General features: G+C 38.8%; 1 protein-coding gene across 1 annotated transcript in view; it reads right to left on the bottom strand.

Moving 5' to 3' along the window:
• Window positions 1-26,731, bottom strand: part of LOC126162669 (juvenile hormone esterase-like) — an 83,164-nt gene that overhangs the window by 1,624 nt on the left and 54,809 nt on the right. Inside the window, exons 6-9 of the mRNA XM_049919318.1 lie at window positions 20,417-20,591; window positions 4,103-4,281; window positions 273-420; window positions 22-154 (exon numbers count right to left, since the gene is read on the bottom strand). Of these exons, the coding sequence (XP_049775275.1) occupies window positions 22-154; window positions 273-420; window positions 4,103-4,281; window positions 20,417-20,591 (635 nt within the window). The remainder of the gene's footprint in view (window positions 1-21; window positions 155-272; window positions 421-4,102; window positions 4,282-20,416; window positions 20,592-26,731) is intronic.

Here is a 26,731-nt window from a genome sequence, read left to right on the forward strand (position 1 = left end):
TTTAGTTTTATTGCAACTTACCCTGATTTGGCAAAATTGGACCACATTTTAGTCATTCTCTTGACTGTTACATACTCAGGGTCATCCTTATTAAAGAATGGGAAAAGCGTCGAAATGTAGAATAAGTAAATTAGATCATCATGATGCACAACACCTTTACATGAAAGAAAAAGAAATATATTTGTATTATTCCATTAAAAATAAAACTCAGATTGAGGCAAAAGCCGGATTTTTTCAATGCTCATTCTGCAGTTTCTCTAAACTTTGCATACCGTAAGGTGTAGTAGTTCCAGGTGCATCCACCCAACTGTATCTTCCCTGATAAGTGAACTGGTAGTAATACACTGGAAATGTATTTATTTTGGATAGTATTCGAGCCGATCGATATACTGGGAATATCGTAATTGAATCAGCGTACAGCTGAAAGAAAAGTGATCTTATTTTAAAGGTAACATACAATAATATGTCTGCTCCACAATACACTAAAGTCTTATTTCATAGTGGAATAGTGCATACATACTACGCAAAGCAGCTGCTGGGCAGCCATCCAGCGATACTTAGCCTCTAGGTGTAGTAGGGCAACAAACATGCATTGCATTGCATATGTGCCAGAAACTCACTGATTGGAAAGAGCTGCTATACATTTATGTTAAAACAAAGTGTGAAAGTTACCTCATATGTCACCTTAATCGAATTATAGTGTAATTATAGATATGAAAGGTTTGAATTTACTAGGCAGTAGCAGTTACATAAACTAATAACTTTGACATTTCATTATAAAATCTCAAGCTCCCAGGAACTAATTTCCTGTTTTGCAAGTCTCCTTTGTATGCAGTGCTACAGGTCTAAGTCCCTGTTGATATCATTGCCAATCCAACTGAAACTGATCTCTCTGATTATAAAATAACACATGAATCTTAGACAGCAGTAGCAGGATGTGTCTTAAGGCTAATAGGTGGTGGGGAAGGAGATCGATGGTCACTTCTAGCATCACTGTTCATGTTTACTGTAACAACATACAGCTTTATAGCCAGTGTCTTTCTATATGTGGCACACATGGTAACACGTTACCCAACAAATAGCCATTATCACTGGTAAAACTGTATCATTACATCTGTATTTCATGGACAGCTTTCATAGATTTCACTTGCTTGAACTCCCTCACCATCTCTCTCAAGACTTCCCACATTTTAGAATTCCATGAACTATCCTGTATACTTTTACAGTTTGTATCCTAGATGCCTGTCAACTTTGAAGGACTTGGGACATTTGATTCAGCATTGGATGGCTCTATCATAACTTTCCAGAATACAATGGGGGCCAATACTGTTACTGGGATACTTAACCAATAACTGTGTTTAAGAAATATCTGTAATAACTCTGACACTTTAGCTTACATTCCGGAAAGGGAAGATTCAGATTTCCATTTGACCATACAGATTTAGGTTTCTCATTGATTGTTTATCCAAATTACTGCAGGCAGAAGACAGAATGGTTCTTCAGACAAGGCCAGGGCCAATTTCCTGCCCTACCCATGTCCAGTCTGATTTCATACTCCGTCTCTAAGGATCTCGTCAATGGGGTGTTACTTTTCTGACATACTTCCACTTACAGGTTCTGCAATCAAGACACTATGCCAGTGGATCAAACACATTACCAAAAATACGTAAGGATTCCAAGCTCCTGTCATGATTCGCAAGCTTATTCACGTAAATCCTGGACAAGACACTGGAAACTGCATGGTGGAGGCTATATGCTACTAAACTTTGAAAGCTATCAGATATTTTCCTGTACTCATTTGCTTTACCTTTAATTTGTATATGTTGAAAAATCTCCCATTAGTTTCAGAAACAGGACATTTGTCAAAATACAAATAATCTGTTTGAATCTGCAGCAGTTCTTACACTCCCTTTTCCTCCTCATCCATTCAAAAGGAACATAAAGCTAAACACTCAGTATAAATCTATTTTGATTGCTCAAGTCCAGTAATATATTGTCAGAGTGCCTTCGTTCATATATTAAAGGCATTATAGTTATCTACTGGACTAATACAAATCGCTGTTCATACCTCTTCTGCACCTTAGTAGTCACCTTTGATGCCAACCCTTTACACCAGTATTTCTCATGTGAATTGTCTATTTACGTGTTGATTTTATTTATTTATTTACTTTTTTTTTTTTTTATCTGTCTTTGCCCACTTGAAAGAAAACGTGATCACCTTCTATTCATTGTAGTCAGTCACGATTTGACCTTAGGCGAGTGGCTTGGAATCTGTGAACCAGAGAATTTCTTTTTTCCTTGCATCCAAGAAGCATCTATCAAAGAGTTGTATAGCCTGGTTGGCTAGAAGACCCTGAAGGATACTTTCTGCCTCTTAATGAGAAAGGGTTTTCTTTGTCTGTGCACGCCCTTTTCTCATTGCGTGTAATAACTGTATCTTCCTTGTATCTGTTGGGTGTAAGTGACTATAATGGATTGTGTGTATAGTGTAGTGTGGTGTCATGTTTGTATTGAATGATGACTATGAGAGAAAAGAGAGGCTGAAACCCAGTGATGGCACATACCCTACTCCTCTCGAATAACACTAAGGGGCCAATGAGTTTATGATCCTCATTCAACAGGTGGCTCACCATCAACAGTGTCCTAAGGTCTCACTCCATGAGAGACTGCAAAGACATTTTGTATTTAATCAAGGACACTTGTGCAAAGTCCCATGATCAAGACTTTTATGCCTCTGCTTTTCTTGCTGGCCAAATACTAGTGCCGACAATTTCTTCCATCATTAGGATTCTCATCCGCTATCTTTGAGTCAAGTGCTAGCATGGAGGCATATGTTAGCAACTTTGGCCACGGGGCAGGGGAGGAGGGGGGGGGGGGGGGCAGATAACAGTCACTTATTTTAATTATGATACAATGATCACATCTGAACCAAGGCTGAAGATGGACTGCTGAACTTTCTGAAACATCTAACCACCTCATGTTCAGTGATAAGGTCCTGATTCTTTTCCAAACTTTCCATTACATATCCTTTAATGTTGTCTATCCAGCTTTCAACCAGTTCTAAATTGTATTGCATGTTGAATCCCTCATCAACCAGCAATATTCCATTTGGCAGTGGATGGCCTTTCCATCACTGCTGTGGTGTGGAATGCAAATGTCATCTTGGCCCTCAGGTTTCTATTTTCTGAAAATGAACTCCTATTTGCTACTCTCCCCATACCACCAAAGTAGCTTTAATTGCTCTTACAAGCTCTGCATCATTCTAGTCACATCCTATACATTTTCATGAGTAATTTGATGCCATAAGGTTTATATTTGTGTGACCCATCACTGCAAAGTGTCTTAAACACCAGCCCACCACTGCTCACTCCAGCCCGATTACTAGGTGAATTAATAGACATCTTAGTGCTGGCTGTAACATACAGATTTTTGCAATATTCCTTACAATGTCTGCATCTCAGGAATTAGATGGAAACTTAGTACAAGCACTTTCTTGGTTCCCTTCCACCCAAATAACTTCACATCACCCTCATCAGTCACTGTCTTTTACTTTTCACTTCTCCATTTCCCATCCCCTCATTTGTCATATAATTTTTCCTCATATTCCCTTTGGTATTTTGTTTCATTGTTTTCCTGTTCTTCTTTAACTACTTTCTCTTTTCTCAGTTACTGTAGATGCTTTTATTTGCAGTATATTCAGTATGTATCTCTGACTTGATCACTGCTCACTCTGCCAATCCTAAACTTTTTGTTATCGATCTTGTGGTGATCTTTGGTTAGGAGATTGGTTTGACACAGCTCTCCACACTAGTCTATCCTATTACATTATGGTTAAAATAGCTTTTTTTTTTAATTTTTCTCTCATCTTGTTCTTCAGATTATCTGGGCTGCTGGGTGGTTTTCAGTTTCCATTTCAGAATGTGTTTCATCTTTTGCCAGTTAAAAGAGAGCCTCTGGTTCTGACCACTATGATCTGTATCACCAATTTGTCTGCTACTGCCAAGTAAATAGAAAAGTTTCAACAAGCATTATCAGTTACTTAAATTGGTACAATAACCGTAACTTATGCAACTAATGTGCGATTTCCAATTTTTTTACTTACTTCTCCAAGTTCATTTCTTGTTTTATTTGTTATGGGATGATCATGAAGGTAGAAACTCCTCAGATTCTTGCTAATTGTATGGGAACTTTCTGTATTTCGTTCATATAGAAAAGAAATTGGATAAATCTTTTCATAGTGCTCAGTCATTTCTTCAGCTGCAGAATCATTTGCAAGAACCTCTGAAATGTGGATTAAATGAACAGGGTAATGAAATATGCTTGGACAGTAATAGGGAAGTTATAGTTAAATGTAACTTAGAAAGATGTAAATCCAAGTATTCAACTGGTTTGACTTTTCTTTTTTAAGCACAGTATTTCAATACCTTCATCATATACTGCAAGTGGTCTTGGATGTACTCACTGAAATTTAGAAATATATTCTTTATTATATCGAGAAAACATAAAAAATAACAAATTGTTGGAAGGAGATTAATAACTGATTACACTTAAGGCGTACATGTGAAACTCCCTTATAAAACATTTAGCAAAAGTGTGCATCATATACCTAACGAAAAGATATAGTACACTCATATGGTGGATGAAGAACCAATACCATTCTTAACATGTTAACTGACAAGAGGCTGCTCTCAGTCACAGAAGAGAGTCACACCATGTACTAGTCTGGTGGTGAAACATTCATCACTTTGCATGTGGCAGTCAGTGTGTTAAAAAAATCTGTCAAATGCTTTGAAATTAAGTTTGCCTAGTATAGGTCACAGTTAGTCTAAATGTTAATTAATTAGTTTTATTTTCCATGGATCATTTGCACAATAAATCATAATGATGTGGAATGAGTCATTTTACATTCCCTTCACAAATTAACAGGTGTGAGTTAGTAATCCCTACCCACCACGTTTTACACATTACAAAAATAGAAATTATTCTATTGAACAGGAGTAGTTGTCAAGGAGAAACTTTTTCAGTTTGTTTTCAAGTTTTGGTATGCTTTGCTGTCTGCCGGACATTTTATATCTCTGGGTAAGTTATCAAAAATTTTAGTTGCTACATTGTGTGCCCATTTTTGTGCTAAAGTAGGGAAGACTGAATAACATTTGCCAGTCAGAGAGAACTTCATACAGAGCACTGTACAACTAGAAATCAATCTATAAAAAAGGTACTGCGAAAGGTATTGTAAAATAATAAAATGTTTAATCATAAATAGACCTTTTTGGCAAAAAGCTTATTTGTTTGACAGTATTGTTGTTGTTGTGCCCATCTGTGATTCAACATCTCTGCTAAATGGTTAGTATTAATCTAACCTTTTCATAAAATTATTCATTAAGGACATAGAATTATTAGATGAATTTGTGAAGCAAAAACTCATACATGTCATTATGAATAGTGAAGCAAATAGTTGCACAAATTCAGAACACACTGATTGTGGTCTTGGTTCAAGTCACATGGTATTATGGAAACCACTGAAGTGCATGGCAGAGGGTACTTCTCATTGTACCATATAGTAGTTCCATTTGTGCATGGAGTGCGGGAAGTCTCTCAATTTACAGAAATTGGTCTAATTTTGTCTCCCCCACTCCCTACAGGAGTCAAACACAGGAGGCTATAGTACATTCCTTGATTCCTCACTTAATACTTGTTCTTGAAACTTTGTAAGTATCCTTTCACGGGATAGTTCACATCTGTCTTAAGGGCCTGCAGTTCTGGTTTTTCAACGCTTCTGTGACACTCGCCCATGGATCGAGGAAACCTGTATTCATCTGTGCAACCCTATCTGTGTACTTCCAGTGTATACTGTTAGTTGGTTCCGGTGGAGGTTCAAGTCCTCGCTCAGGCATGGGTGTGTGTGTTTGTCCTTAGGATAATTTAGGTTAAGTAGTGTGTAAGCTTAGAGACTGATGTCCTTAGCAGTTAAGTCCCATAAGATTTAATACACATTTTTTACTGTTAGTTCCATTTGTTATCAGTCCCACACTGGAGCAACAGCTACGGTAAGTTGTGTGTATTTTGTATACCACTGCATGTCTTTTGCTTTCACATTATTTTTAATGTTTTATAGAAATTCTGTGAACTATGCACAGTGAAACCCCACTTTTACACTTTTCAAGGGACTTAAAGAAAATTGTGTAAAATGTGGGAAACAACATTTTAAGCTGTAAAAGTTACGTTTAGGGTACCCCCTTGCGCTTTATGTATAATATATGTACATAACAGGCATCAAAAGACTTGTTAGGGACTTGTTTATTATCTAATGATAGTTTATTATCGAATAAAAACCGCCGATGTAACTGGAGCTGATAACTGTCTGGGAAGTAGGACGTTGACTCAATTTAATATGTCATAATCGACGTTTTTGAAAGCCTGCAGCTGTCATTCATTATTTAAGTAATGAAATACTGCACTAGTTACGTATTTTTTCAATGTTGGCACAACACTTTTCAAGAAATTTTCTCGTTGTCATGTGCAAATATGTAAATAGACATTTTGTACGGTGGTTGAATATGTGTTGTTCTGCGTCTCTTGCACTGTAGTCGTCTTTTTGAGGTTATCAGGTACTGTTCCTCATCATTTATGTAGAAAACCACACACACACACACACACACACACACACACACACACACACACACATTGTTTGTTTGTTTGTAACAACACAAAAAGTACATACATAAATACTGCACTTGACAATGAGAATAAATCCTCGAAACACGTTTTGCTTAGCATGAATAAAATACGTAACTAGTGATGTGTTTAAATTAAAAACATTTGAGCAACGCAAACTGAATGACGGTGTCAACTGAATGACTGAAAGTAAAATCTAGAGGAACTGTGGTTTAAGGTCAAACATTGTTTTTCAGATGTGTGTGCAGGAGACCTTTTAATTCTACATCTATACTCCACAAACCACCGTGAAGTGAATAGCAGAGGCTAAGTCCCATTGTACCAGTTATTAGGGTTTCTTGCTGTTCCATTTGCTTATGGAGTGTGGGAAGAATGATTGTCTGAATGCCTCTGTGTGTGCAGTAATTATTCTAATCTTATCCTCAGGATACCTATGTGAACGATACGTAGAGGACTGTAGTATATTCCTTGAGTCATCATTTAAAGCCGGTTCTTGAAACATTGTTAATAGATTTTCTTGGAAGAGTTTACATCTGTCTTCAAGAGTCTTCCAGTTCAATTCCTTCATTATCTGTGTGACACTTTCCCACAGATCAAACAAATATGTGACCATTTGTGCTGCACTTGTCTGTATAAGTTCAGTATCCCCTGTTACTCCTATTTGGTATGGGTCCCACACACTTTAGCGGTATTCTAGAACCAATCCCATAAGTGATTTGTAAACAACCTCATTCGTAGACTAATTGCACTTCCCCAGTATTCTATCAATAAACCATAGTCTGCCACCTGCTTTACCCATGACTGAGCCTATGTGATCATTCCATTTAATATCCCTGCAAAATGTTACATTCAGGTATTAGTATGAGTTGGCTGATTCCAACTGTGACTAATTGATATTGAAGTCATAGGATACTACATATTTTTTCATTTGTTAAGTGCACAATTTGCCAATCTTTGCACTACTTTGAAACCTTATCAAGGTGTGACTGAATATTTATGCAGCTTCTTCCAGGCAGTACTTCTTCACAAATAACTGCATAATCTGCAAAAAAATCTGAGGTTACTATTCATATTATCTGCAAGGTCATTAATATACAACATGAACAGAAAAGGCTCCGACACACTTCTCTGGGGAACACCTGAAGTTACTTTTCCATCTGAAAATGACCCTCAATCCAAGATAATATGCTGCATCCCCCTTATCAAAAAGTCCTCAATCCAGTCACAAATTTCACTTGACACCCCATGTGATTGTACTTTGGACAATAAGCATGGTGTACTGAGTCAAATGCTTTTCAGAAATCAACAAGGGGTTCATTTACGTGATTGCCTCAGTCCAAAGTTTTCAGTATGTCATGTGAGTTGGGTGTCACATCATCAATGTTTTGAGAATCCGTTTGAGGTGTGCTGTGTGCTGAAGAGATGGGTGGCTGTTGAGATGGAACAGTCACTGGCGGGAAACCTCTGGGGAACCTGCCGCACCTCGGTTGTATAAGGCTTACTAAGCCATGTGGGGCTCTGTCTGAGTGGACCCTTATTTCCCTAGCTGCTTGTGGTAACGAAATGGTTCCTCTGAAATTTTTTTTCCTCCTCCCAGCAGGAAGGGTGGGCTGGTAGGCAGTACTATCATCCAGTGTAACAAGAGGGCTTGTGTAGCGAGTCCTCCTGACTCAGGCTGAACAGGACGCATGCTCCTAGTTAGAACGTGTTTATAATTGTGAAGCAAAAAAGAGGGCAGGTTTGAGAAGGTTTCACCTTTGTATATTCAGAAAAGTTTAGAGGGCATTGCAGGTGCTCTGAAATTCGTCAAATGATTGTGTAATGGAACACTGTTGGTTTAAGTACCTTGGGGAATATGCCATAGATAAGGAGCTCCACAACAACTTGAACTATAGCTAAGGTGTTGTGACCTGTAGAGATCTTGTTGACATTCCCAAGGAGGAATTGTATGATGTGTGGGCTCAGGAGGAGATCATTTACATGCAAAATATATTGAAAAGTGTGGATGGGTATCTCATAAAATCTGGCTCCTTCATCCTTACCTTGAATAGCATGAAACCCCCAGAAAATATCAAGGCAGGGATTCTTCATCTGAGCATACGGCCATACGTCCCTAACCAAACGCTTTGGGCACAACACCTTATGATGCAAGAGTGAAACCATTTGTCGCAAATGTGGCAAGGCCACTTATGATGGCATTTGCTGCTGCTCCCCTCCAAGATGTGTAAATTGCATTGGGGACACCCTTTCTGGAGTAGAGACTGCAGTGTCTTCTTTGAAGAATGGAAGATAAGGAGATTAAGATGTCGAAACGCATCCCATATCGTGAAGCCAAAAAGATCTATAAGGCCATGCATCCTCCCACATTCACTACAACTTTTGCTTCTGCCCTTAAAAAGCATATTTTGACAGCCAACGCTTCTGCACAAATGGAGGTTACTAGTGTCAGCACTAGTACTTGCGTTTGTCAGTGCACATGTCAAGCTGCAGTTGTTTCAGAGCCCATAGCCCTCCCGCAAACATCAGATAAAGTGACAGTTGCCACCACTGCGGACCTTCAGTACCTTCTACATCTACATCTACATCTACATCCATACTCCGCAAGCCACCTGACGGTGTGTGGCGGAGGGTACCTTCAGTACCTCTATCGGTTCTCCCTTCTATTCCAGTCTCGTATTGTTCGTGGAAAGAAGGATTGTCGGTATGCCTCTGTGTGGGCTCTAATCTCTCTGATTTTATCCTCATGGTCTCTTCGCGAGATATACGTAGGAGGGAGCAATATACTGCTTGACTCTTCGGTGAAGGTATGTTCTCGAAACTTTGACAAAAGCCCGTACCGAGCTACTGAGCGTCTCTCCTGCAGAGTCTTCCACTGGAGTTTATCTATCATCTCCGTAACGCTTTCGCGATTACTAAATGATCCTGTAACGAAGCGCGCTGCTCTCCGTTGGATCTTCTCTATGTCTTGTATCAACCCTATCTGGTACGGATCCCACACTGCTGAGCAGCATTCAAGCAGTGGGCGAACAAGCGTACTGTAACCTACTTCCTTTGTTTTCGGATTGCATTTCCTTAGGATTCTTCCAATGAATCTCAGTCTGGCATCTGCTTTACCGACAATCAACATTATATGATCATTCCATTTTAAATCACTCCTAATGCATACTCCCAGATAATTTATGGTATTAACTGCTTCCAGTTGCTGACCTGCTATTTTGTAGCTAAATGATAAAGGATCTATCTTTCTGTGTATTCGCAGCACATTACACTTGTCTACATTGAGATTCAGTTGCCATTCCCTGCACCATGCGTCAATTCGCTGCAGATCCTCCTGCATTTCAGTACAATTTTCAATTGTTACAACCTCTCGATACACCACAGCATCATCTGCAAAAAGCCTCAGTGAACTTCCGATGTCATCCACCAGGTCATTTATGTATATTGTGAATAGCAACGGTCCTATGACACTCCCCTGCGGCACACCTGAAATTACTCTTACTTCGGAAGACTTCTCTCCATTGAGAATAACATGCTGCGTCCTGTTATCTAGGAACTCCTCAATCCAATCACACAATTGGTCTGATAGTCCATATGCTCTTACTTTGTTCATTAAACGACTGTGGGGAACTGTATCGAACGCCTCAAAGGTAGAGCCCTGTAAAAAATCCAGCACTGCCCATACAGCTGCTGCGATAGCTCCTCCCAAGCCCTCCCAGTCCAAATAAGTAAATGGGAAGCTTTCATCATAGCCGAAAACAGGTGGTAAATTGTCAGATGCTGTCGATGTCATTCAACTTGATGGCTCTGCTGCTTCTGCTTCAGAGCCAATAGATTGCAAAATCTGCCCAGGGCAACCATCTTGCCCCAAGGCTGAAACTCCTACCGTTGTGGGCTCCCCACTCCAGCGGAAAGGCAGGTGAAAGTACAACCTCCATGATAGGTGACTCGTGTACTACAGTGGAACCTGAATGGGTTCAGGACCTATGTGGAGGAACTGAAACTTCTGGCACAGTCACAACCCTGTATTTGTGTTTACAGGAAACACCTTTCAAAACTACTGATGATGCCCCTGTGCTACAGGGTTATACTCTCCACTGTAATGATACCTGACTGGAGAATGAGCCAAGGGAGGTGTTGCTTTGTTTGTCAATAACACACACCCCTCTTCTGCTCTCCCCTTAGTAACTGACCTACAAGAAGTAGCCACTTCAGTTCATGAAAGTTCCCTCCACAGGATGCAATAGACTCTGAGGCTCTCGCAGGCCTTATTGAACAACTCTCCCACCCATTTCTTCTACTGAGCGATTTCAGTGCCCATAATGTTTTATGGGGCTCAAACTATACATGCCCCAGGGGTCGAGTCTTGGAGAACCTCATGTCGTCTCAGGAGCTGTGCATCCTCAACATCGGTAGTCCCATGCATTTCTCAGCTGCTACTGGGTCATCCTCAACTATTGCCTCAGCACAGTGGGAAGCAACTGCTGACCTTCATTCCACTGACCACTTCCCACTGTGAATCCACCTACTGGATTGGGGATTGATTGAACAGAAGCCACTGAAATGGGTGATCAGCAGGGTTACCTGGGACTGTTCAGCCAGTTGGCCATGTTTGAACACCATCCAGAAATGGGAAGACCACATTACGCACATGATCCATCATGCCACTAACTTCTCCATACCACAGTCTTCAGGTCATCTCCTGAGGCAACCTGTACCTTGGAGGACAGATGAGTGCCATTCAGCAATGTGGGTCAGGCGTGCTGCTCTTTGACGGTTTAAATGCCATCCATCAGCGGACAACCTCACAGCCTTTCAAGTCGTGAGAGCCAAGGCTCAACACGTCATTAAGGAAAGCAAGAAAAGTTCATGGCAAGCATTTTGGACTCCATCAACTGTTCCATTTGTTCTACAAAAGTATGGGAAGCCATCTGGAGGATTTCCTGTAAACAGTCATTTACCAATAACAGCAGTGCCTAAAAAGGGGTGTCTCCAAACAATTCCCAGAGACATCGCTCATCATTTTGCAGAAACTACAGCTGATGCAAGCCAGGATCCGACATTTCATTGCTGCTACCATGCCGCTGTAGAAAGGAGCAAGTTGGACTTCAGATCCAACAGTTCGGAGGCCTACAACTCTCTTTTCTCCATGTTGGTGCAGGAATCAGCGTTGCCTGAGAGTCACGACCAAATCTGGTAATGTATGCTTTGACACTTGCAGTGGCAGCAATGGAAATCCTCCTCAAATGTTTTAATCTTATATGGCAGACAGGCAGCTTTCCCAGCTTGTGGAGGGAGACAATTCTGATACAACTCAAACCAGAAAAGGACGGCACATCTCCAAGAAGTACAGTATCTCCTTAAAGAGTTGTGTAGGAAAGACCCTGAAGTGAATGATTAACCATAATTTGGTCTGATTGTTAGAGACCAGGCAACTCCTTTGCTGCTCTCAGTGTGGATTCCAGATATTTTGGTCCATTGTCAACAACCTGATCCTTCTAGAGGCAGATATTCAGCAGGCTTTCCTATGTAAACATCATTGTATTGGTGTATTCTTCAATAACATTCTGACATTTTATCTGAGTACCATTATGTAACTTTTTACAGACAGATCAAAACCGGGGGAGTCTGTTGGTTGTTCTGTTGTTTTCCAGGATCATGTCCTCAACGTCCAATTGTCTCAAGACTTTACTGACTTTGATGCAGAACTATATGTGATCTTGCAGGCACTGGAGCAGATGAGATGTTTTTCCTGTGCTAATTTTTTTTGTCATTTCTGATTCTCCAAGTGCCCTTCACTCTCTGAAACATCTGTACCCAGCAGATAATGTAGCCCAGACTATCCAGGATGCCCTCCTCCTTCAACTACAGTGACTGGGGAAGGAGGTTTTTGTGTTTTTCTGCTGGCTACCAGGACACATGAGAATTGCGGGGAATGAAAGGGCAGATCTAGCAGCCAAGGAGGCACGTGATGATCCTCAGGTATTTCAATGTGCCATCCACGTGCATGGTTAACCTCACTGTTGATTCCATAGTCTTGCTTCAATGGGAGGATGAGTGGCTGGAAGTGACAGACAATATACTCTATGTAGTAAAGCCCACAACGCGGCCATGGTGTCCTTCCTTCCAGCCTCATAGACAGGACGAGGTTCTGCTTACTCGTCTTCACATAGGCCACTGCCCTCTGACACAAGCCTTCTTGCTCCAGCAAGAGAACCCTCCACTATATGGCACTTGTGGTGTACAGATCACTGTGCGCAACATTTTACTGGACTGTGTTTTATTTTCCGACCATCGGGCTGCAGCTGATTTGCTGATGGATCTGCCCTTTATTTCAGATAACATTCAAACGAATATGATTACAGTTTTAAAGTTTTGTGAACTGCCCAATGTTCTTTCCAAGATTTTAGGGAGTTGGTTTTAATGTGTTAACAGGGTGACTGGCTCACCCACATTTTACATGAGTGGTCAGCTAGTGCAATTCTCCTGTGCCTTCCTTTTAGCTCCTTTGTCATTTTACTTGTGTTTTAGTCTCCTGTAAAGCATCTTTTATTCTTTCCCTTTGTCTTAGTGAATATGATCACATTTTAGTAATTTATTCCACATTCATTTCTTTGAAAGTGTGTAAGGGTGCTGATAACCTCACAGTTGAGCACCCTGTGCACCAAACACACACACACACACACACACACACACACACACACACACACTTTTTTCCAAAAAATGGGAGTGGTTTTTTGTTTGCGGGATCTTCTATAGATTACAGTTACAAGAGGGGCTAACTCAGCCACAAATCCAGTAAAGAAACTGATAGGGATTCCATTGGGCCTTGGAGCTTTGTTCAGATTTCACGATTTCAGCTGTTTATCAACACCACTGACACTGATACTTATTTCACTCCTCTTTTCAGTGGTATGAGGATTAAATTGTGGCAGTTCTCCTGAGTTTTCCTTTGTAAAGGAACATTTGAAAACGAAGTTAAGCATTTCAGCTTACGCTTTGCTACCATACATTTCAGTTCCTGTCTCATTCTCTAGGAGTTGGAAACCAACTTTGGTGGCACTAACAGCAACTAATTAATAAAATGTGTTTTTATTGTCAAAAAATCTTTGCAAGTTTGTAAAAAATCCGTGTTGGATTCTCCTTAAAATTAATTAATAAGGAATTTCATTATTGAGACCAGTCTTATCTTCAACTACACGGAATCCATTATGGAAGCCCAAATTATAGAGCCAGCAAACCCCTTTGTGGAATTCTATCATAAACAATCCCCTCAAATACTTATGAAATAGATAGACAAGCATAAGAAGGGCTGATGATAGTCCCAATTTTTGTTGACTGGTGTCATTACAAAGTAGTTACTTCTGTCAGTCACTGTACTATCCTTTTTGGTTGGTTACAAGGAGGATACAGTTCACAAGTTATTTACCCTGCATCCAGTTTTGATACAATATTTGAACCTCTATCATACTCATGTATTTTTATAATCCCTCTATCTATTTTTAACTTCATTCACAGTGGTGTGCTTGAGTACCTTCCCTAGGTTCGGTCCTAGCTGATTTACAACTTCTATATGTAGCTCTGATTCCATAACTGCAATAATTCTACTCCTATTTAACAAATGAGGTGACACCCTTATGATTTCCAGTGAACAGCATGACATTCCTATTTGTTTTGGTAGTCTTCTTTATTTTGGTGAATAGTGATCCTAGAACTGAATCTTGATTCCAGTCTCCCTGTGAACAGCGCCGCTGAGGTGGGGGCTGTTCGCTACCAACAAATCACTTCTCTTTATGCCTGAAGCAATTTAGAGTGCTTATACAGTGACCCAGCACTTCTATGTACAATCTGTACTCTGATACTGCTTGTGACTCTTCACATACACAAATCCCAGTGCAGTAAATGGTCCATTTGTTATTAGTATTTGAATTATGGATCTTCATATGTACAACTTGGAATCTGGATCACAATGACAAGGAACCCCTTAAGCGCGAGGTTGCAAAAGGCCAATTATGTTTACGGTATTTGACACCCCACATATTGTCTACCATGCAGCCACAATATTGGTTTGTAATGACAACAGGTGGCGGGATTGGAGGTATCCAATAGTGAGCACAGCATGAGGCTATGGAACATAGTCGAACTGCTTAGTCAACGAGTCCCTCGCAACAGTGCTAGTGGTGTTGATACAAATCAGAGCAATGGCTATGATAAATAAAGCAAACATTGCATTTTATCTACAACAACAGTTGCTGATGTTGACATTTCATCTGAAAGGAATCCATAGTGTGAGAAAGAAGTGGCAGGTAAAATATTAATGTTTCTGCTAGATGAGTCTGTGGAATGTGTGGTGTCATATATACTCGATTGTGTGGACATGGACAATGTACATGAGGAGTACAAGGATGTCGATATGTGCTTAGCAAGTGAAAGTGATACTGAAACAGCTGTTAAGCCATGTTGTTCATCATCCTTATTGGACATAGCTACAAATTCTGTCTCTGAAGTGAAAAGTAGTAAAGGATAATCTTTGTCCTTGTTTGTGAGTTTCAAGGATGCTTGATACAATTTACAGGATGTGTATGACAGTGATCTACTACATTATGCACATCAAATTGTTTTCAGCATGGATAACAGTGATTTCATTGGAAGCAGTGGAGGGTTGCATAACTCCAAAACAGTGCTACAGAATTGGAAGACTTAACAAAATTTCAAACAAAATGTGAACTTAACAATGCACAGCAAACTGCAGAATTGGCCTGAAAATTTTTAGATGAGGAAAACAAACTTGACTCGTCATTCAGTAAAGAATTTTATTTTCAACTTCAACCAATCAGAATTTGAGGAGGAAATGCATATAAAAGGAACCTCGGAAATAAGAGGTACCAAGAGAGTTGTATCAAGATCAACTAATACCAATGCCTTAATGCTTTCGTAATTTGTATACAATAGGCTATTTTCCTAGGTTAAAAATATGGTTCGTTTTGCTGTTATTGTGATTGATTATAATATTTAAATAGCACTTACAGACAATATTCTCACAAAATATATGTTACTTTTACCTAATTAAAGCTTAAAAATCATTAAATATCAAGATCTGGTTACATGATCGAAAATGCTCTGTTATTGGCTGATGCTCTGGTGATGTCACAGGCTAGGAGTAAGATGAAGCTGTACTTGTGTTATAGGAGCATTAGCCAAAGTTATGAGGTTTTTACATACTTTACTGCAAACAGTTTAGTTATATAGTAATGGAAAATGCAATTACAGCTTTTAAATAACAACAGAAAGGAATTTTGGAATGCTGGTAGTGGAAGCCTTGTGAAAGTTGATGCGTTTAAGCTCCATCAATTTAGAGCCGGCGATATGTGCAATGATGGACATTCTTTTCCCTGCTCTCTGCATTAAACTCACTCAAAACTAAGGAACTGTAGAACTTTTGCAAATGAGTCCATATAAAAACTAGATTGTCAACTATCAATTGTGAGCTATGATCCAAAGCACAACAAAATTATTCTCGACAGAACTTAGAGCTGATTTCCTATGTAGAAGCCAGTCAGCAGAAATATTGCATCTGTCAGGCATTCTGTGGCACAACAGTTAACACCATTGACTGCAGTGATGTTCGGATTCTGGAAGGGATCCTTTTTTTTTATTTTTAAAGTTTTACACAAAATACGAAAATAGCTTTAGCAAGAACTGATTGTAGCAGTTCTTTTGATTGTGGGATGTATTGTATATAACTTCACGTTAGTCTTAGTCTGAGAAACAGACAACAGACGATAAATGCACTTACTTTGCAAACAAACGATTCACTATTTGGAAAGCATTACTAGCAAGATATCACCATACATACACAGTACAATGAGGTGTAGGACAATGAGGTTATAGGATATATATAAATCATGTGCAGCATGCAGGTGAAAGAAATGTAAGGGGTGTGATGTTTTTAGTGTAAACTTTAGTTAGTATCTGAAGCAGACTTAAGTAAGATGACAAAACTGCAAAAATTTAAACAATAAGGATCATAGCTAGACAGTACAAAGACAAAAACATTGTTTCTAATAAAGTAAAAAGTGTGTGGTCACATTAACAAATACCTTTTAGAATGTGATGTGTGTGACCAGCAATTGCAAATGTAAGCGCATGTAAAGAGCAGGGAAAACATAATAATATTCTGTTTCTGATTGATGTGGTGGAGTTTCATAGTCATGATTTGATTTTCATACTAGAAGACTGTCACGTAGTTTTACAAATAATTTGAACTGTTCTTTTGGACTAGATTTGAACCAGTTATCAGTGGACATTGTCTTCTAAAATTTGATGGTTTACCGCTCCACCAACTGAGGAGCAGTTGGGTAAAATGACACTTTTCACTGGGAGTTTAATTTCGTTGAATGATGCTATCCTTTGTTGTAACAATGGGAGAGCATATCTCAGAGATAAGTTTATGTTAAGTTCACAGTGCAACACATTTTTAATTAAGTTGGTGAACTTGTGTGTCGAGATGGTGGCAATTTACCGGTACAGTGCAACTGCATTCTACACATCTTCTCGTGCTCTGGAACACTCAAAAACAACTTTTCAGTAGTTTTTGTAGATGTATTTGTACAGTTTCATACTACACACCATTTGTAACGCATTTTCCGAAATGTAATTTCCAAAACAAGACACCACTGTGAATTAGCATTATGACAGCAGGAACAGTGAACTAACCAATGAATCGTAGGCATCACATGACTGTAATGGAGTGTTTTATCGGGCGTTCAAATTATTTGAATTTAATTTCTGTGTTTATAAAAAATATACTGAAATTTAAGAGGAAAAAAAGCATGTTAGAAGCATGTTGTTGTTGTGGTCTTCAGTCCAGTGACTGGATTGATGCAGCTCTCCATGCTACTCTATCCTGTGCAAGCTTCTTCATCTCCCAGTACCTACGGCAGCCTACATCCTCCTGAATCTGTTTAGTGTATTCATCTCTTGGTCTCCCTCTATGATTTTTACCCTCCGCACTGCGCTCCAATACTAAACTGGTGATTCCTTGATACCTCAGAATATGTCCTACCAACTGATCCCTTCTTCTAGTCAAGCTGTGCCACAAATTTCTCTTCTCCCCAATTCTATTCAATGCCTCCTCATTAGTTATGTGATCTACCCATCTAATCTTCAGCATTCTTCTGTAGCACCACATTTCGAAAGCTTCTATTCTCTTTTTGTCTAAACTATTTATCATCCACATTTCACTTCCATACATGGCTACACTCCATACAATACGTTCACAAATCACTTCCTGACACTTAAATCTATACTCGATGTTAACAAATTTCTCCTCTTCAGAAACACTTTCCTTGCCATTGCCAGTCTACATTTTATATCCTCTGTACTTTGACCATCATCAGTTATTTTGCTCCCCAAATAGCAAAACTCATTTACTACTTTAAGCGTCTCATTTCCTAATCTAATACCCTCAGCATCACCTGATTTAATTCAACTACATTCCATTATCCTCATTTTGCTTTTGTTGATGTTCATCTTATATCCTCCTTTCAAGACACTGTCCATTCTGTTCAACTGCTCTTCCAGGTCCTTTGCTGTCTCAGACAGAATTACAGTGTCATCGGCGAACCTCAAAGTTTTTATTTCTTCTCCATGGATTTTAATACCTACTATGAGTTTTTCTTTTGTTTCCTGTACTGCTTGCTCAATATGCAGATTGAATAACATTGGGGGAGGCTACAACCCTGTCTCATTTCCTTCCCAACCACTGCTTCCCTTTCATGCCCCTCGACTCTTATAACTGCCATCTGGTTTCTGAACAAATTGTAAATAGCCTTTTGCTCCCTGTATTTTACCCCTGCCACCTATAGAATTTGAAAGAGAGTATTCCAGTCAACACTGTCAAAAGCTTTCTCTAAGTCTACAAATGTTAGGAACGTAGGTTTGCCTTTCCTTAATCTTTCTTCTAAGATAAGTCATAGGGTCAGTATTGCCTCATGTGATCCAATATTTCTACGGAGTCCAAACTGATCTTCCCCGAGGTCGGCTTCTACCAGTTTTTCCATTCATCTGTAAAGAATTCGCATTAGTATTTTGCAGCTGTGACTTATTAAATTGATAGTTTGGTAATTTTCACATCTGTCAACACCTGCTTTCTTTGGGATTGGAATTATTATATTCTTCTTGAAGTCTGAGGGTATTTCGCCTGTCTAACACATCTTGCTCACCAGATGATAGAATTTTGTCAGGACTGGCTCTCCCGATGCTGTCGGTAGTTCTAATGGAATGTTGTCTACTCCCGGGGCCTTGTTTCGACTCAGGTCTTTCAGTGCTCTGTCAAACTCTTCACACAGTATCATATCTACCATTTCATCTTCGTCCTTTTCCATTTCTATAATATTGTCCTCAATTACATCACCCTTGTATAGACCCTCTATATACTCCTTCCACCTTTTCCTTTCCCTTCTTTACTTATAACTGGGTTTCCATCTGGTTAGAAGCATAAAATGATTAATTATGTCATGTTAGAAGCATAAAATGACATAATTAATCATTTAACACAATTTCCAGAAAGAGTCAAATGCACTATTATGCCAACTGTTAATCTAGATGGTAAATTGGCTGGATAGTTATTCATTGTGCTTTGAGACATTGGAGTTGCTCTGTTCCCTACAGTTCTTTCTCATGTGTGTGATCTTGCAACAGTGGAGTATATTTATGTCACAGAAAGCAAGAGTGGGAAAACGGGTGTAAGAAAACTACAACTATGGTATGAGCACTACTTTTGGCCAACAGCTGGTCAAAATAACTTGCCTTTGCTTGATTCCTGGTCTGCAGTTAAAGATCATACTTTCTATACCTCCTGATAAGTGCGTGACGTTGCAATTCATACCACCTGGAACCACTAGACAAATTCAGCCCTTGGATGTTCGTTTTTTCCATACCTACAAACATATTATCGCACTATCTGCAGCTATTCCTTACAGGATAGCCAGTTTCACAATAAGCCCCACAACAGAATGTTTCGCATTCGGTTGCATACCATCACATTCCATCAGTTCTCATTACTCCCTTATACCAATATGATTCTATATGCATTCTTTAAGAGTGGATACCTAGCTGTATGTCCTGCATGGGTTGTATCTCCCAATGAGTTCGCCTCCGATCTCAATGGTGCAAACCTTTGTGATCAGTGTGGCATGCAATTCCTCATTCAGTGTTCATGATGAAAGCTAATGGTTTGTTTCAAACATTTCTTGAATGTTGACGATGTCCATTTTGTGAAGTGTTATACATATGTTCTATAGAAAAGTGATCAATATACCTCTCAGACACTCACTTTCTGTCATCCTCCAATGCATGTGATGAGTCATTAGCAGCTAATATTTTTCCTGTAGTAATTGTTAACCGAACACTTTCAAACAAACGTTACTAAATACTGAACTTGCTACCTCACACTCAAGGGGTTTCTTGTGTGTCACCAAGTGACACTTGACAAAAGACTTAACAACTGTCTATATCCTGGCAGACACATTTACACCAGACAACAAACAGTTCTTGGGACAAGATATTTGCTCAGATTCCTATCACACCATCCTGATTTATACTTTACATAGTAGCTGTTTATCACTTCTGGTGCATGACAGAATACTTTTTTAAAGAAGGCAATTACCAATTTCTTCCTCTATTTTCCACAAAAATGGTTAGATTATTCTAGTACTGAGCACTATAGATGTTAATTACTTACGCAAAGCTTTCCATGAAAAATCATCTTTAGTGCTTCCTGTCATCAGTGGCACATGAGTAAAATTTCCTGAAAGGAATTGTTTTGTTGGGTCTTCTGTTAGAAATCTCTCTGCTCCATTCCCATAATCCTTTTCAATAGTTGCTTTGTATATCAGTATTGGATCATACACAAATTCCTGAAGTAGAAAAATTCACTGCAAAATTGATATTTTGACAAAGTATACATATAAGATCACAATACAAATTAATACCACCACCTTCCTCCGTCTCACTTTTTTCCATCTTTTTATTAGTTTTTTTCAGTCTCCAAAAATAATCCTTTATTCCAAAATCTTGAGACTGTACTTCAGTCTCCCTAAATATATTCCCTACTTTGGGACACAATTAAATTGTGACTTTATTGTAACAAAAGTTTCAGAGATATTTGAAATTTAAAATATAATTTGCTGTTACATACACATTGTGATTCTGTGATGATGTTACAAATTTTCAGGAATGATGAAGAAGGTTAAGTGCATCAATATGAAGTAAGTGACACTTGTCTGGAAATGACTGAGTCGAATGTTGTAAGTGAAAACTGTTTTAATACCTTTGACAGTGGACCTCTTCTACTACAGGCTTTTTGCTTCCCATATTTTGGGAGGAAATAGTATGAACCAAAACAAGAAATAAATGTCCAGTAAACATGGGATCTAAGATTCATACCTTAAGAGCTATGAGAACTTGTTCATGTTTGTTACTGTGAAACACATCAGAGGAGTAAAGTTGCAGGTATCTTCTGCAATCTCACAAAAGCATCTGACTCCATGAACTACGTCTCATCTACAAATTGTACAAATATGTGATTAAGGACAGTGCTATAAATTGGCTTACATCATACCTACACAACAGAAAACAAATGGTAACTATCACCTCAGATGTAGTGTATTATGATTCTAAATGGAGTACAGTACCACAAGGTGTGCCTCAAGGCCCCATTTTGGGACCAATCCTGTTACTAAGCACACTGGATACCTTAGAAAACTGGTTGCAGTTAAATGGGTTGAAACTGTACATTGCAAAAACCCATATGATACATATCAAAGCCAAACAATCCAAATGTGTGGAACCTAAAATTCAACATAACAATCAACGTATGAAATAAGTTGACACAGTCAAATTCCTGGGGCTAAGTGTGGACAATAAATTAAGCTGGAATACACTTCCTATCACATAAACCAAGCAATTTTGCACTTGCAATGCAAATACTAGCAAATTCCAATGACTTGAGTATGCAAGAAATTCTTTGTCATTTTTGTTTTGAATCTGTCATTAGATATGGGATAATTTTCTGGGGAAGTTCAAGTAGTGTATAACGAATACTAAAACTGCAAAAGAAAATTGTCCAATACATGTGTACTACACAGCAAACAGAGTCTTCCCATTATTTTGGAAACTACAAATCCCAACTGTTCCCTCCATATACATTTATGAAATTATAATCTTCCTACACAGCAGACAAAAATTATTTGAGGGAATCATTTTAACCAAACATATAACACAAGAAATAAAAATAATTTTATGCTACCCATGCGCCATTTGAAATTATATGCATGGACTCCACAGTATATCAGGATGACAATATATAACAAGTCAATGGGCAAAAACATATTTAATATGAAGCTAGAAATTTTGAAAGCAAAACTACAGCAGATTCTGTGGGAGAAATGCTGCTATTCAATAGAAGAATTCATAGAGGATGAAGTGATAATTCGAGCAAGGGGGTGATTAAGTGTTAAATTTTACTGTGTATATATATAACAAAATTGTATTATTATTATTATGATGCTGTTTGTTAACATTGGCTGTTCTTTGTTTATGGTGAAACTTTACCACAATTTGACCTGCCTCCTGTACCTGAAGCAAATGATTTAGATTATGTATGTTTTGAGACAAATAAACCATAATTCACAATTCTTCTACTAAACAAGTGCTCATAGCTCTTAAGGTATGCAGTTTAGAGTCCATGTGATACTGTACATTTTTTTCTTATCTTGGTCCATACTATCTCATCCCAAAATATGGAAAGTAAAGGGCTTGCAGTAGAAGAGATCACTGTCATAGTTGTCACAACTATTTCCATAACTTTTGACTTGATTGTTTCCAGACCAGGTCCTTAACCTCAAACTGATACATTTATCCTTCTCCATCATCCCCAAAAGCTTGTAACACCATCATGGAACCGCCCAGTATGTTCGTCTTCATCAAAGAAAATAAACAATTAGTCCAATTCAGTTATTTCAGTTATTTATATTGATGCATAGAAAACTCTAGGGAGAATAAAAGGAACTTAAAAAAGTAAATTTACAACAGATGAAGTGACAGCTAATGAAAAGAGGAAAAAATAAAACACATAGTGACAATTACAGCTTCATATTTCATAACTCCACCTTTGTAAAAATATAATAGCAAAGGCCCCCTCTTCCACCAATGTGACAATTATGTGTAATGTTTGTTAGTGTATATCTAATGCTGAATTGTGTGTAAAACATTTAGCAACAGTAGCCATTAAATAAATAAAACATACATGAAAAAATTTTCATTGAATGGATGCCCAGTATTAAAATTAGGATCAGTTGCATTTTCCTTGCTGCTCCAGAAATTTAACAGATGGCTTCAACTCTTGTTCAGAAGATAATACTACTTTAAAAACTTATATTCATCTAAAACTGAAGGGCTAAAAACACCCAAAATGTCCACTCACTAGTTTGGGTGATGATAAAACATTCACCACTAAGCATAAGAGGCATATGAGCTGCTGTTTTTGAGAATCAGCCATTCCATTTTCAAAACAAGGATGGAGAAGGAAAATCTGAAGTTCTTTCAGAGGATTAGCTATTACAACCATGTAGCTTATGAGGACAAGAGGGCTACCATTAGACGTGGCTGAGAAAAACAAATAGGAGCTGAAAAACTGAAAATTAAGAAGTAACAGAGGGAGCAGTCAGTGTGTCAGATATATAGAAAGGAGGAACTGAAAAGGCAAATGTGTTAGAGGGTATGCTGGTAGATGCGATTGAGAAAAAGAAGATTAAAATAAAAGAGAACTTTGAAATGTGTAAAAAATGGGGTAGCAAGGGAAAATCCATCAATTAGTAAATATTAAATGGGATTAAACATGTGAAAGATTGGAAGGAAGTGAAACACAAGAGAAAAGGTGCAAACATTAGAGAATAAATGACAAATCTAGGCAAAAAGGCTATATTTTCTCACTTTCTTTCTGTTATCCCTTTGCCTCCCTTTCTATCTTTTCATTCCTTTAAATGACAAATCTAGGCAAAAAGGCTATATTTTCTCACATTATTTCTGTTATCCCTTCACCTCCCTTTCTACGTTTTCATTCCTTTAATACTTATCCTTGTTTTTTGTTTGTATGTTCATTCATCCATTTCTTCCATTTTCATTTGTTTTTCTGTTTAAATAGCCATCTGTAATTACCTCACTGTTGATAGAAGATACAAACTTCCTTCCCTTCTTTCCTTTTCAGTTTCTCATGCATTCCTTCGCTTTTAATTTCTCCTACTTCTCTTTTCCCTTTCTACACCTGGCACACTTTTCTTCTCAGTTACTGACTTCCCTCTACACCACTTTTATCTCTCTCATTAGCTGCATTCTGTTTTTTATTTCCATCTGATGATATCCACTCACCTGTTTCCCGAAAGCTGCAGCATGAAACAAATCACATAACCCAGATGGTAAAAAGGTGAAAAAGTTTGAAGTGAATAAACAAAAATGCCAGAGAGGGCATATAGGAAGAGAGCAGAAATAACCTCAGAATGAGAGGTGGAAGAAAACAAAGAGATAACAAAATTAGCAGATAAAATTGTGAAATAGAGCCAAAGAAGAAGAAAAATTCTGTCATGTAGACAGAATTACTTTTTGCTGGAGTGCTAACTCACATATGCAGACTCTGGAATTGAAAAGACACTTAGAACATTAGTAGGAAAAAAAAGGAAAAAAAGAAACATACTAATACTACATAGAGCAGCAGGAAATTAGATATTGTTGACTGATGTAAATAACTTGTATTTAATGGCAGTCGTATCAATATATATTGCTGGACAAAGGGATAGGTAATTAGTGGCTCAGAGGGAGGCAGCAGATGTTCTGCTAGGAATGCGGGAGAGAGGGATGGCAGGTGCCCAATCTAACCATGTGATACACAGATACTGGAGCTGGTGAAGTGTGGCGCACCACGAAGAATGGCGGCATGGACTGGGAGGGGGTGAAAGGGCAAATGAAGGGGAAACTGTTGGACAGATGCTATGGGGACAGTGGGTTAACAGAGACTGAGATCAGGAAGATTACATGAGCAAATGATGTGTTGCAAGGATAACTTTCATCTTTTTAGTTCAGATGGTGCTGGAGGAAAGGATCTAGATGGCACGGGTTGTGAGGTAACCATCACCTTCAGCATGTTGTTCTCAGCAGCATGTTGTGCCACTGGGTGGTCAATTTTGTTCTGGGCCACAGTTTGGCAGTGGCTATTCATTCTTGTGGACAGCCTGTTGGTTGTCATGCTGACATAAAAAGTTGCACAGCAATTGCAACAGAGTTGGTATATGACATGGCTGCTTTCACAGGTGGCCCTGCCTCTGAAGGGATATGACTGACAGAATGGCAGTAGGAAGTGCTGGATGGATGAATTGGGAAGATCATGTACTGATGTGTTCCACAGGGATGTGACTGCTGTGACAAGGGGTTGAGAGTAGGAGTGGCTTAGGAAGAGATCAGGAAATTGTGTAGGTTGGGTGGGAAATAGAACACCATTTTAGGAGAGGTTGGAAGGGTCTTGGGTAGGATATCCCTCTTTTCTGGCCACAATGATAGATGATCAAAGTCCTAGCAGAGGATATGGTTGAGATTCTCCAGTCCATGGTGATAATGGGTGAGGAGAGGGGTGGTCCTTTGTAGCTGATTCTTGGAATTGGTGGGAGGATTAGGGGTGCAAGAGAATATGGCATGGGAAATCTCCCTAACCTGTGGAATCCCACCCACTTACATAACCATAACAATTTTCTTCTCTGGATCACACCTCTCCTTTCAGTATGACTTTCATCTTTTCAGATTCTTTCAGTTCCTATCCTTCACAGATCTGGTACTGCATCTCCATGGTGCAAACATCCCAGAACCTCATCTGTTCCCTCCGCAAGACAGTGTTACTGTGGAGTCCCTGAGCACTCTACATACCACCCCGATAAATTATTAAACCTGTTGGCATCCGAGTCCTGCCTTGGAACACTACTGGCCATCAACACCTACCCTACCCACAGCGAACCCCTTTATCAGTCCCTCATAGCATCCACACGCTGCCTGGCTGACCTTTTCAGTTTACCACATCCTCTAAAACTCAGCAAAATCCAGATCTCATACAAACTCAAAACACTGTTGTCAACCTTATGACCAAAATCTCAATCCTATGTAAGTTTTAGTGCTACCAAAAGGCCTCAACCGCAGCCCCACACCCAAGTTTAACCAAGGTGCACTCATCAAAGGCCTAAAAGACCTACCCTCCTCCTCCTCCTGATTCCTCCAGTGGAAACACTTATTTGCACCAACCCCTCCAACCAAAGCTAATTAATTCCAACACTGATCCTTGCCTCTCCCAGTTCATATCACCACTGTACTGTGACCCTCCCTCCTTCCCACCCAACCACCCTCTGGCCACCTTCGAGGCATTCCTTACCTCCAACTTGGTTTATTTTATTTATTTATTTGAGATACATATTCCATAGATCCAGTAATGCGTGATTACACATGGATGTGGAACAAGTCAAAGCAGATACAATATAGATATCATACAATACAATACATACTGCTATATTACACATGGGAAATGAATGATTCAAAACTGGTACAGTACAACAATATAATCAAAATAATAAACAATACAATACAATACAAAAATTCAATAGTGATAAAAAACAATACAGATAACAATGACAAAGGAAATAATCTGAATTACTACTCAAATTATTTATCTCTGTTGAAGAATTCATCTAAAGAGTAGAAACATTTTTCCAGAGGAATTCCTTTAGCTTTTTTTTAATAGCATTTTCTTTTCTTTTAGAAACTTTATATTACTCAGGAGTGCGTTAAAGATTTTTATACTTGTGTACTTTACCCCTTTTTGTACCAGAGAGAGATTTGTCCATTCACAGTGCATATCACCTTTCCGTCTTGTGTTATAATGATGGCATGCCTCATTTGTTTCATATTCAGAGGAATTGAGAAGAGTGAAGGCCATGAGTGAGAGGAGATATTGTGAGGTAGTGGT

This window comes from Schistocerca cancellata, chromosome 2 (assembly GCF_023864275.1).
Source record: "Schistocerca cancellata isolate TAMUIC-IGC-003103 chromosome 2, iqSchCanc2.1, whole genome shotgun sequence".
NCBI classification, from domain to species: Eukaryota; Metazoa; Arthropoda; class Insecta; order Orthoptera; family Acrididae; genus Schistocerca; species Schistocerca cancellata.